The sequence below is a fragment of the Vipera ursinii genome, assembly GCF_947247035.1.
Source record: "Vipera ursinii genome assembly, chromosome: Z".
Classification (NCBI taxonomy): Eukaryota; Metazoa; Chordata; class Lepidosauria; order Squamata; family Viperidae; genus Vipera; species Vipera ursinii.
In genome coordinates this window covers 74,321,065-74,335,089 of record NC_139517.1, presented here as the reverse complement: position 1 = coordinate 74,335,089, position 14,025 = coordinate 74,321,065, and the positions used below count along the sequence as shown (strand labels likewise).

Below are 14,025 nucleotides of genomic sequence, written 5' to 3'. Positions count from 1 at the left end.
CTTTGTAGGCAAAGGAAATATTTTAAACAGAGAGTCCTCAATATTAGTGCTCAAACCAACATGAAATTATTTGCTAAAAATAGATGGCTAAACTGGTTGGCTAATAATAAAACAATTCTTAAATACTTGAAAAAATACTTGTCATTGAATCTGACACAATCTTTAAGAAGAGCTTATTCAAGGGAAACATTTGAGTTATTGGACTCCATGGTCAAATATGGACACTTTCACCACTTGCCATATTTTGAGAGAACCTTCATATGTGGTACCCGTGTCATTCAAAATACTTCTCATGTTTTGTTTTTCTGTCAATTGAATGTCCTTATCAGTCTTAAATACTTATCATCTGTTTTGGAGGCCCACTGGGATCCGAACCAAGATTGTCATATTTCTCCTAGGTTAAAACCTGCGTAGAATTGCTAAGTTTATAACTAAGGCAGTCAACCTACAAAGCCAATACAGAGAAGATTGGGGTGCCCTCCAAGGAAGATTCATTTCTCTATTCATTTACAGCTTCTTTGCAAAAATACTTATATTTTATCACTTTAATTCTACTTTGGTATCTTATTCCAAAATAAGATCATGTACTGTATTTTATTGATAAATTTACAAGACAAATCAGTAAATAAGCAAATACTATGTTACTTCTTTCTTAGTACCATAGAGAAAACATTAGCATGAATAATTATACTGTGTTAGATATGGAGAATATCTAACCAATGAATCTATCCTACATAAAATTCCCATGTATACATCCTTAAGTTGTCCATCTCCTTTTCCTTGTCCCTTACTCCTATTTACCCTACCTATGCCTGTTAAGCAGGACAGTTGTTAAGTGAGTCCCACCCAATTTTACGAACCTTTTTGCCATGTTTGTTAAGCAAATCACTTGTTAATAACATGTTTGTTAAGTGAATCCCCATTGATTTTGCTTGTCAGAAGCCAGTTGGGAAGTTTGCAAATGGCGGATCACATGACTCTGGGACATTGCAACCATCATAAATACATGTTGATTGCCAAGCATCAGAATTTTTACTGTGTGATTGTGGGAATGCTGTGAGTGTTAAGTGTGAGTACAAGTTGTAAGTCACTTTTTCCAATACTATTGTAAGTTCAAACAGTCATTAAATAATGGTTGTAAGTTGAGGGCTGTCTTCATACAGCTTTAGTCAGGAAAAAAAATTATCAGAAAGGTCTGAATCTGGAGAATGTACAAACTCACTCTGATCCACCTGCTTTTCTAAAGTTTAGCTCCGTTGGAGTTATACTAATTACCAGATGCATCCACTGAACCATAATGGGTTTTGTCTTAACTCTAATTCAGAAATGTAGCCAGCCATTTCTTCTATGATTAAAGCCTTAGGTGTTAAACTGTATGAACATATTGAGAGAAAATCTTGTAGCACCTTTTAGGTTCACTAAAATCACAAGCTGCACTCTCATTATAGCCAATTTAGAGTGCCATCCTATGGATCTCTACTTGGAAAAAAGCTCCAAGTTCAAGGGATTGACTTCCAAAATAGACATAGCTCTCAATTTACAACCACAGTTGAGTCTGGCAATTATGGTCTTCAGACTCAACAGTTATAAAACAGATCATCACATGATCTTTTTTGCAATGGTTGTTAAGCACAGGCTGTGATCATAAATAAATGCAGCAGTCATTAAGCAAACCGATTGTTTGCTACGGGGCAGAATTTTTTGAAAACGAAGTAAACACTGGTTTTTTTTTTTGAGGGGGGGAAATGACTTAGATTGAAATCTAATGCCCATAGAGTCCTACAAATAGCAGCAAATGTGGTCTGATTGCTGAGTATCCAAAATGTGGTCATGTGACTGCAGGAAGGGGATGGCCCTCGTAGCTTTGATATTGGATCATAAGATGGGGACTACATGTAAATTTGAACATGTAAGCTTGTAAGTATATGACTGCGGTTTCAGCTATTTCAAAGTATGTGCTTGTGGCTTAAGACTCAGACTTTATTTAAATGCACTGTGTAGTATAATACATAAAGCATCCTTTAAAATTATAGAGTTGTGCCTTTACTTATTTGAAAAATTCATATTCTATTCCTCATTTGAAAATTCTTTTCATACAGAACAAATCACAAAGATCCGTATCTTCCATCTGTCAAAATCCCATCTAAATCATGATGCCTTTGCTTAGCAGAATGACTAGAAAAAATTGTTCAAAATATTCCACATTGTTCTATTTTACTTTCACTTTTGTTTAAACTTCCTTTTTATTTCTTTATTTTTCATGATTGGGAGTCGCCTAAAGTAGCCTCATAGTGAGATAGGTAGCAAAGAAATTTAATAATAATAGTTTTTAAAAGGGAAATAAAGAAAAACAAGGTTCAGCTGAACGGCAAGGTATAAAATTCACAAGACAAGTTGGGCATCTTATGAAGCTTGATAAAGACCTGAGGTATTTCTAAACCTGAGCTATAGATGATGCATGGAAATACTTAGGAGCAATGGTGAATATTCGCTTCTTAACCTTCTTTACTTGTTAAAAGTCACTGTGTTCCATCTTCTACTTCCAGGAGTTCATCAAGGTATTCTACTACTTCACCCTAGGATATGTTATCACAGAGAACATGTTAATATTTTAAAAATTAGTTTTTGAGACAAATTGCTATTTTTATGTCTATTTCTATATCTTTATATCTCTAGAGAGAGAGAGAGAGAGAGAGAGAGAGAGAATTAATAGTAATGCTGAAATAACCAGTTTGGTCTAATGATGAATCTTCTGGCCAGAAACCAGGAAACTGAGGGTGCTTGTTTCACCTTAAGCACAAAAGCTGGTGGGTGACCTTGGCCTATCACTCTCTCCCAATTTCTGAAAGACACCTTATTGTTTCAAATATAAAATTCTCTGAAAAGTTAGGCATACAACTTGACAACAAGAACCTATAAATGAAATAGAGACTAGGAAAAGCAAAATGGCAAGGAAAAATGGCAATTGTCATGGCAAAAAGCTACTTTTCCTTATATCTCTTTGATTCTATCAAGAGATAATTGGAAATCATGCATAATTATTTGCACGGCATTATATTTTCATGGTCCATTTCTCTGCCATCAAAGGGAGCTTGATATGTCCCAATACCGGTAGTCCTCAACTTACAACTATTCACTTAGTGACCATTTGAAGTTACAATGGGCTGAAAAAAGTATCTTGTGACTGTTTTTCACACTTGCAACCATTGCAGCATCCCCGTGGTTACGTTAATTTTAGATGCTTGGCAACTGGCATGTACTTATGATGGTTGCTGTTTCCAGAATCATGTAATAAAATTTTTGTGACCTTCTGACAAGCAAAGTCAGTGGAAAAACCAGATTCACTTAATAACCATGTTACTAATTTAACAACTGCAGTGATTCACTTAACAATTGTGGCAAAAGGACATCAAATGGGGCAAAGTTCATTTAATAACCGTCTTGCTTAGCAACAGAAATTTTGCACTTAATTGGGGATGGAGTTGAGGATTACCTATAGGCATGGGCAAATGTAAAAACATCGTGTGTTCATTTCAACATGTCAACTCTTTAAAACAAAAGCAGAACCAGAACAAGCAAGGGAGATGGGTTCATTACCAACATGAAACCTGATCCTTATTTTCTTTTCAAAATATTAATTTTGCTTTAGTCTGCTTTACTTACTTCATCATCATCCATCACATACTCCTTAGCAAATTCATACATTTCTTTCTGAAGCGTTGTTATGTTGTAATATCGAATGGCTTCCTAGAAGAAGAGCAGCAAAATTATGTGTCATATTAAAATTCAAACACTTGTTTGAAATATCAAGGTCAACACAGCAAACCTAGGAAAAATAAGCCTATTCTCGTACTGTATGTCAAGTGTTTATAATCATGCTACTCCAAAAGTCTGGAATTTTTGACAGACTGGTTAGCCAACCAAACAGAATGGGCTACTTTTCTTTCTAGACTGTAATAGGCCAACATTTACTTACAGCTCTAGGCTGGAAATCTTCATCTGTGAGTCCCCAGTTATCTTTATGATATTGGTAATAGACAAGATTCTGTTTCATCACTTCATCTTTCTGGTCAAAAAGCATGTAACTAGCAACACATGGAGCTGCATTCTTCAAATCATTCACTGAATGAAATATGCAATAAATCAACTCAACTTCTCAGAAAGGTACTATTATAACAACACACATTGTACAAATATAATATTTTATCAGCACTTTGAGTTGAAATCAGACCTCAGGTCTAAATTCTGATGCCTGGTAGAAGTGCATATTCCCAACTAAAAATAAATAAATTTATAAGTATTAAGTATCCCATCTTAGCTTTAACACCAGAATTATAAGATTATATATTCTTTCTTCTGCCTTTTTAATTTCATTCTGACAATGGCAATATGTAACAGTTCTTCTGTATGTAGATAAAGCCAGTCGCTTTGTATTTAAGAAATATTGATATCACTTAGATCAGGCATGTCAAACTTGCGACATCACGTGATGTCGCGCGACATATTGGAACTTTTTCCCATTGCCGAAAATGGGATGGGCATGGTTTCTCCGTGATGCTCCGGCCCGCGGGCCAGCAGTTTGACACCCCTGACTTAGATCATCTCCATGTAAAAAATGCAAAGCAAAGTGAGCATTCTTTTCTTAGTGATCCAATTAGTGCTTTTAGGGAAATCAAAGGGATTATCTACTATAGTATATCATCCTGGGCAGAAGACATAATTCAACTGCTGAGCTAAGCTATTTTCTTCACAGCCATTATCTGTTGGGTGGTGTTCCGGCTTTAAGTTTTAGTGACCATGGTCTAGACAACAGTTCAGAATCAGGCACAAAGAACCAATCAAACAAACTTTCACAAGTTGGAAACCATCTTGGCTAAAGACCAATTGGAAGTCAGGACACCTGGCAATAATGATAGGTTCCTGCTCAGTTGTAGTCACTAAACACTGATGCCCCAAACTGCCTATAACATGTAAAATGGCAATATGTACTAATAGTATATGAATTACACATAGTAATAAATAGCACAATTTTACATGAATTGTAACAAATAACCTAACAGAAATTAATCTAGCATTCATGATATCAATATCTAGCTTAGATTTCTGAAATAACCAGGCCTTAACAAACTTTTGGAAAGCCATGAATATTGGAGGGGAATCCTCTCTACAGGAAAATTATTCTATAAGAATGGGGACCCCTGCAGAAAGTAACCACAATTGTACTGCTTTCCACCAGAAGCAGCTAAAATTGGGGGTATAATTGCAGAATTGAAGCCCTGTCACTTTGAATAAACATTTATGCAAAAACAAGAACCAAGAGGCTTCAATTGCATTTTGACTTTTTAGTTCTCATCCAGACATCTTTGTTAGGATCAGTTTCAGCTAAGAACAAAACTCTTAACTTACATTTATAATAGGCAAACTGCAAGTAGTGATACATAGTTGCCACAAATTTTTCCACAACGTAGCCCCCTATGACAGGTGTCAGATCAATTTCACATCTCAGTTTGCACTTAAGAACTTCAATATAGTGATCTAAAAAAAAAATCTGAACATTACTTAGTTTACTAATTCACCTTGAAGATGACAGGTTGACTGTAAAAAAACAATACTGTGAATTTTAAAAATGTACAACCCTTGAGGTGTGAAAGTCAGTAGCATATGTCAGTGTTTAATTTCTGGGACACAAAAAAATCCATTATATAGAATACTTAATAAGCAAATACAGCATACATTCTCAAAATCACGATATTGGCATGACAAATTCCTAATAAGTCATCAATTGTTTAACTATTACAAATAATTCTGAATGTGTTAGAACTGTGCAGGATTTCAAATAACTATTCTGATTCATTTCCTTCTGATTCAGATACTAACACTGCCACCACACAAAGGCTTCTTTCCACTACTTTTCCAGTTCAATTAATTCAGCCCATTTCAGTATTTCAAATTGAGACAGAGAGTTCTATTCTGCACAGGTCTAAAAGATACGCACAAAAATTGATTTGTTGGCATTTCATGGGAATTCAAGCAAGCAGGAAAACATTCAACACTGTATTTGGACACAGAAAATACTCTAAGTGTTCTATTTGCATTTTATACAGAGATCTAGAAAATGCAGTTTTGGGAAAAAATGGAAATCATATTCAGATAAAATAATATTGTTGAAGTTTTTTTCCCCTCAAATTGTTTTTCACTCCCTCCAAATTATCTCTCACAAAACTTTTCCCACAAATTTGAATATGAGAATCTAAAAGAGAAAAATAGGAACATGCAGGGCTAAGTCTACTGTAGTTTCCTCAATCAATCCCTCCTGCCCTACAACTTCTTTGCTTTACAAAAATTTCCTGATGTATTTTCTTGAATGAACCATGTTGTTAACTTGTAGTAACAGTTGTTAACTTGTACTATCTGCTTTTTCACTAATATAGCTATATTTCCAATAATTAAAGAGGTAATTAAACATTACATTGTCTGGGCACTCCATCTCTGGAGGTTTTTAAGAAGAGACTAGACAGTCACTTGTCTGAAATAGTATAGGTTCTCCTGCTTGAACAGGGAGCTGGACTAAAAGACCTCCAAGGTCCCTTCCAACTCCTACTCTACTCTACTCTACTCTACTCTACTCTACTCTACTCTACTCTACTCTACTCTACTCTACTCTACTCTAATCAATATAGTTTTGATGTTAATTTCAGTCAAAACTGTTCAGATTGATTTCTTGACTAATTTTTTGTTTCCAGTCCAGATTATAACTATTCATCAGCCTATTTTAGGCTTTGTGAATAATGTGTCATAATATTGTAGAACTAATACACATAATGTATATACTAAATAGGAAGGATAAAGCAAGAGAGAGAGAGAAAGAACTATTTGGTCCAGAAGCAAAATGTCTCTTATATAATGTAACAAGCAGTGCTCTTTTTGTAAAAGAAAAAAGCACCGGAACTCACACATGTCATACAACCTGCCTTGCCTACCCTACAAGGTTCCATCCAAAGAAGGTGCCGGAACTCCGTTCTGAGCGTTCTATGAGAAAAAAAGCCCTGGTAACAAGTGATTATAAATATTATATTTAGGCTTCTATTATGTCAGAAAGGAATAGATGAAAGTTCTTGTTTTCTATTTGCAGCCAAAACTTGATATTATCTCCTAATTTATTTAAATAGAAAATACATACTGTACATACATGTCAGATTAATGCTTTGAACAAAGTTCTTCATCTGTGTAATCACCCAAATAGCCATATTTATGTCAAATTTGAATCACTTCATTTTTAATTCTTATTCTCACGCTCCTCTCTCCCCACTGGCTGAAAACTGATTATTATAAAGCATATAATGGGTGTAAAATTTAGAAACCCTTTTCAAGAAACCCTTTCACTGCTTTAGAATAGAACTGACCCCTCACCTGCAATAGACAGATAAAACTCCTTAAAATCTGTGATCTCCCGGGAGCCTTCACAGGCAGCTGTACAATCATCATAGGCTTTGTAAAAATCAGGAAGTGCCAGTTCCATGTCTGAAATTGAGGTCTTCCAGTTTTCTCCATTGTAAGCCCTTACTGCCCTGACAAAGAGAGTCTGAGAGGCAAGAACAAAAATTGAAGGAATGTGGCAAAAATTGTATTTGAATGATCTAATTTCACTCCATATCGCTATATGATCAAGAAACTGAAGTTTTGCTTTGCTTTACTTTCTGTTTTCCTTGCACAGCAGATCCAAACAGGTCATTTTTCCTATATTTACCTTATTAATTAAACAATTTTCCCCATGAAAATTATACTTTCTTAGATTCATGGGGTCTTCTAATGAAGTCCTGTATTAAATAATTCACTTTCTACCAATATTCTGAAATTAGTAAATTAAATGTAACAGATTGTCAAGGGACCAAAATTTGGCATTTTTAGCAATAAAGCCGTTATTATTATTTACAAATGAAAATAAGAAATTATAGGAAGCTAAGAAATTATTAAGGCATGTTCAGAAACAAGGGTAGAAACTGTACCTCATACGATTTGATTTCTAAATCTTTAACATAATCTTCAGCATCAGGCATGCTTTTGTAATACGCCATATTCCTTTTCATCATTTCATCCTCCGGATGTTTCAGAAGAAATGTATGCGCAGCTGCAACAGCTTTTGGAAAATTGTTTGCCTAGTGAAAAAGGATTATATTAATTTTCATCTTAAACAATTTCTAATAAGTGCCATCAGGGAGTATTCTGGGATTAGGAAAGGGATTAAGGAAGGCAATGAGATAAGATAAGGGGGAAAAAAATCAAGAAATCAAAATTGGGTAACATTAAAGAAATTTGGAGGGGGAAACATATCACGGGGCAATGAAAAATGTAGCTGCTCAGTTTAAATTGTTTCAGTTAAGAAAACTGCATGCATGCATTGTTACTAAAAAAAAAGTCACAATGATGAACAGGTCATGGAAATGTGGGAGAAGCATCACACAGTGTTTATCAGGGATGAGGTTTATGAAAGAAAGTACATTACATATGTCAGCCTTTTCCAACCAGCAGCATTTTTAGGATCTCTTCTTGCCTTTCTTCAGACTTCAGGCTCAAAGAAATGTGTCACTGTGCTGCAGCCCCAGCCGCTTTCAGGCATGCTTATGACACTGTGACACTTACACAAAAGGGGTAGAACTTGCACAGTGACATTGCTTTTGTCAGTCTGATTCTCTCCTTTCTAGGTGATGCTGCCTCCAGCTTTATGTTTTTATTAGATTTATTTGTTCCATTGCAATCAGGAGTTCAAGGCAGCATGCACAGTTTAGTGTGGATAGACTGATAAATAGACAGAAAGATAGTAAGAACAAAATGGAATAAGATGCTGACTGGTTTGAAGTCACCCAGTGAATTTCCTTGACTAAGGGAGAACTAGAATATTTCTACTAATATGATGGGCTACAACTTCCAGAATTCACATAGCCAGGAGCTAATACTTAAATGTGTAGTCCAACACATCTGGAAGGCTGCAGTTGAAAAGCCTGGCATATATAATTATTGTTTAATTTTATGTTTATAGCACTAGAAAAACAGAAAAATAACAATTGGCTGAAGGACTAAGGAAAAGGAATTGGTGGGCCTAAGAGACCACAAAGATTATGAAATTCCACGTTTGACAATGACATGTACAAAGCAGTTGTGTGACACACAAGAAAAATAAATCTGCATGCAGGTGTGCAGTGTTTCTTGACCTTAGCAGCTTTAAGATACATGGACTTCAATTCCCAGAATTCCCCAGCCAGCACTCAAATTCCAGCAGACAAATCCACACAACTTTAACTAGCTGATTGAGAAATATCAGTCTTTCACCCAATAGAAAGTTCTAAAGTTTTTCAGTAAAAAGTAAAGCATACGCCTGAAATTCAGAGTGCATGATAGACGAATATTGAATTTATGTGAAAGATGCATTTGATTCTAAGACAACCCTTCCTTTGTAATGGTATGGAGGGGGTTGTCACAAGTTTTTCTTTCAGATAAATTTATAAATGATTTAGCATGTTTGCTATCTTTGTTACTTGCTTGTATATCCTAATGTCTAAATGCAGGGCAGTGAAAAATAATTAAACTTTTCCAATCCAGAGATGATGTGGGGTTAGGGAAAATTTCACCTTTTGGACTTCTGCCTTCCTGTTTAAAAAGCCTCAGTTTAACGGAGGAAAACTAAGAGCGCAGAATGCTCAGAAAGATCTTCATGAAAACTTTGTAAAGGAGGAGGCGCAAAAGCGGGGCTCAAACGTGGCAACGAAGTGGAAAAGGGGAAAAGTGACTCGAGCGAGGGGCTACCTTGAAGTAGGCGAACTGCAAGAACTTGTAGGGATCGCGGCGCTGGAATTCTTCCAGCACTTCCCGGCTGGGCTGAGACTGGCGGAAGGCCGGCAGCCCTTGCTTGCAGCGTTTCAGGCACTGTGCTCTGCGTAGCATGTCCCCGAAATAGCGCAGCTCCGGGAAACCATCGAAACGGTCGGCCTCCTTCTCTTCCTCCATGCGGACGGAGCTGCAGTTGAGGTGACAGAAGGCCTCGCTGTCCCGCAGAAGGCGATAGAGCCGCAGGCTCACCTCCAGGTAGCTGACGCTCTCCGGCCAGTTCTCGCTGCTGTACTGGTCCAGGCCGTAGCGGTAGGCAGACTCCAAGGGCATCAGCTCGTCGCGCGGGAAACTCCTGAAGCTGTAGCGCTCGTACTGAGCCCGCGCCCCGGCCCAGAGGAGGCAGAGGGTGGCCACGAGTAGCCGGCGCCTCCACATCTTTCCCAGCTTAGAGAATAACCGGACACCACGTAGCAAGAGGAAGGGAGGAAAAAAGTTCAGCCTTCCCGCCCCACTCGGAGAACCAGGCGGGGATCCTGAAGGATTGACGTGTAGTTGCACCCCTCCTCCTGACCCGCGCTGGGAACATCGCACTTTTTGGGAAGAAACGGATGGGGGAAACTAGGCCAGCAGTTGGACCGACGGGTCCAACTTGCCTTCATTCGAGGGATCTCGCTTAGGAGGATCGGCACAATCGGATACTTTAGGAAGCAAGCTAACGTGCAAGAAAACTGACCTTATCCTAAACTTCTCCATCTCAAGGATGGATCTTTCTTGCCTTCCGCTTTTCGTCAAAGCATAGAGACGGTCAGAGGCAGCATTTCAAAGGGCGTGCTTCAAAAGAAAAAGAAAAGAAAAAGAAACGAGCATAAACATGTTGCTCTTTTTGTATTTATTTTCTGTTTGTGTCTATCAATTCACTTAAAACAGTGTTTCTCAACATCGGCAACTTTAAATTGCCTGGATTTCAATTCTTAAATTTCAAATACACTGATTTAAATTACTAGTACTGCTTATTCTGAAGCTGAGTCTGATTCATAAAGGCTTATGACATTCTCTCTGATGCTCTCCAGATCTACTGGACCACCACTGCCAGAATTTCCACTAGCCATGCTAAATAGGAAATTCTGGCACTTGTAGTCAATTCATCTGGTGGACATATGCAGTACTTGGAAAAAAAATCACATGTATGTTAAGTAGCAAATCTTGCCAAGCATCTGCTTGTATTGTTCCAAAGGTGATTTTTTCCAAAGGCAAGTGGACTTTCTTGTTTATTTTTTTAATTTTAATTCCATTTATATCCCGCCCTTCTCCGAAACTCAGGGCGGCTTACACGCTTAGCAGTAGCCTTCATTCTATGTATATGCCTGCTTATTAGGGCTTTCACACACACACCCAAGCGGCATTATTACAAAGTCAGCTTAATTGCCCCCAACAATCTGGGTCCTCATTTTACCTACCTCGGAAGGATGGAAGGCTGAGTCAACCTTGAGCCTGGTGGGATGCGAACCTGCACTAATTGCAGGCAGCTGGTGTTACTTAAGGAGGCATTAGCCCACTGCTCCACCAAGGCTCCTTATTTTCTCTTTGAAAATGTTTTGCTTTACATTAAGAAGCTTCTTCAGTTCTGACTGTGTGATTCAGCTGAAAGGAGAGTCAGCAGTCCCAAGAAAGTTCTACACCCATTTGCATTCTGATTCAGTTGACTCTTGAGGATATGACTCTCAGAAAGCTAATGACTAGATGATTGCAAAGACTATATAAATCCTTCCATTCCCCTCCAGTCAGTCAGAACTAAAGAAGCGAAAACATTTTTAAGGAAAAAAACCCAAGAAAGTCCAGTTCCCTTTGGCAAAAGCATCCTTGGGACAACCATGACATGGATGACTGAGAATCTCCATTGACTTCTGCTTCTATTATCTTGTTTTTGTTTTTGTTTTATAACCTTATACATACAAAGCAATTCCTGATAATAAACTAATGCACTGCAGGAATGTGTTAATGGTTTGGCAGTTTCTATTAGCAAATTATGTGGCAGCTTAACTAAGCTATCTCATTCTCTTGTACAAAGCATACTACTGGAATAAGTTTTCTATAAACAGATTTTTAAGATTTTTTAAATGTTGTTACAATTATTCACTGATGTTAAAGCCATACAGATAGTCCACAATTAACAATTCATTTAGCGGGCAAAGTTAACAATCTCACTGGAAAAAGTGACTTGTGGATTTTTTTTTTCATACTAACAACCATTGTAGCATTCACATAATAACAATTCAGATGTTTGGCAACTGACTCATATTTATGATAGTTGGATATTCTGAGGTTATGTGATCATATTTTGCAAACTTCTGACAAAGTCAATAGGGAAGGCAGATTCAAGCCAGATTTACTTAAGAACTGTGGCAAGAAATGTCATAAAATGGGCACAATTCACTTAACTGTCACACTTAGAAACAGAAATTTTGGCGCTATTGTGATCATAAGTTGAGAATTACCTGTATTTGCTAATGTAATGACTCCCCCAGACACTTCTCCAGATACCTTTCCAAATGTCAGTTCAGAGGAAGATAAACCAGTTCCAGGCACACCAAGAGGGGAGTTGGTCAGTGGTTCCAAGGAGTCATCTGAGAGTGATTGAGCTGAAGCACAGCTACAGCAGGACAGCCCTGAGGCTTCAGGTGAGGAAAGCATGCAGCTGCAGCCAGTCAATTATGAGGAACTGCCTTCTGCACCTGATCCAAGAACACATAGGGCAGGGTAAAGGCAGGAACAGTGATGGTCAGCCAGATTACTTGTGAGGAGGTAGCCTCCTCACTCTTGATGGGCTGCACCTGAAGCTGGCTATTTAGCACAGCAGCTGGCGATGATGCTGTAAGCAGTATGTTTTCTTCTTGCTGTGTGTTTGTGCCTTGAACTTTGGATTGTGTCTCTTCAACTGTTTTCCTTGCCTTGTTTTTGCCTGTGAACTGGCCTTTGTCTTGGAACTTGCCTTTGCCTTGAGAATAGTGTTGGTTTCATTTGAGTACCCTGTGGAACTCATTGGGGCTGAGTTGGTGCCAGCACAGGGAACTGCTGGGGAATAACAATTCAGGCTTGGAAACCTTAATAAACCTTCCTTATACATGTGGTGTGTGTGAGTGAGTGGGACAGCACAGTTATCTGGTTAAACAATGAAAATACTTTGAATAATTGTTCAATAGTGTTTTATTATGTTTCAATGTTGATCAAAAATATTAGATTCTCTTGTTAGGCTTATAGCAATAATCCAGAAAGAGCACATGTACCCTCCCTGGCTTGAGTTTCAAATTTTACTTCCTTTAAATCCCTTCCAAAAATGCAGAGAGTATATACTACATTAAGAATACAGAATACCTAAAACCCTATAAAGAATACAAACTGGGACATTTTATAGCAAGCTCTTTAAAAAAGAGAGAGAGAATAGAGAGCCTCATTAACGGAGTTAACACAGGCGATATAGATAAAATTCGAAGCAGAGATCAGCAAAAGAAGCAGTATGTTGATTTTTTCCCCCCTGAAGATTGATAAGCCGCCCTGAGTCTTCGGAGAAGGGCGGGATATAAATGCAATAAAAATAAATAAATAAATAAATAAATGAGCCACGTTCATTCCTTCAGTTTCAGCTGATGCTTTGAGCATAAATTATGTCCGTCTCTTCTCGAAAGCTTAAACAGGGTTAGAAGTTGGATGAACTTCCCTTTGGAATACCGAGTACTATAAGTTTTACTTCGTGTGCTCCCTCTATTATCCCTCGAATCTCCTTTTCATTCCCCTCTGCGCTGTGGCACGAGCCGAGCAATTGTGAATTGCTCAGAGGAAACGTTTTGAGAACAAGATCCAACTTCCTTCTTCTCCCCTCGGAGCGCCGCCTTCGCCTCCTGTGGCTGCTCAGGGCATCTATCAGATGTCAATTCAACATTGCAATCCCGGGAAACTCATAGTCTGCCCAAGAATATTGTACCCAATTTAAGCGTAGAACAGTAAGAAGAACACGAGCGGCAGGAACAGAAAGGCGAAACCCCATTTTCTGAACTGCAGAGAGTTGAGAGCAGCTGAAGCTTGGCTGGCAACAGACGAGTGATGATTATTCACACCATTCCTCACAATCAAATCTGGCTTTCCGTGCATTTTAGAGTTGCAAACAGACACGCGCAGCCGCTCGAGGTGGAAGTGATCAGCTGA

The 14,025-nt window shown here is 38.0% G+C and overlaps 1 protein-coding gene across 1 annotated transcript; it reads right to left on the bottom strand.

Moving 5' to 3' along the window:
- Positions 1-1,923: 1,923 nt before the first annotated feature.
- On the bottom strand, positions 1,924-10,260 carry CRTAP (cartilage associated protein; the record flags this gene model as incomplete). The annotated part of the gene is made up of 7 exons (XM_083379089.1): positions 1,924-2,576; positions 3,664-3,747; positions 3,977-4,122; positions 5,407-5,535; positions 7,411-7,582; positions 8,007-8,156; positions 9,802-10,260. 7 exons carry the CDS (start codon positions 10,258-10,260, stop codon positions 2,520-2,522), a joined length of 1,197 nt encoding a protein of 398 aa, XP_083235215.1. The 3' UTR covers positions 1,924-2,519.
- Positions 10,261-14,025: the final 3,765 nt, after the last annotated feature.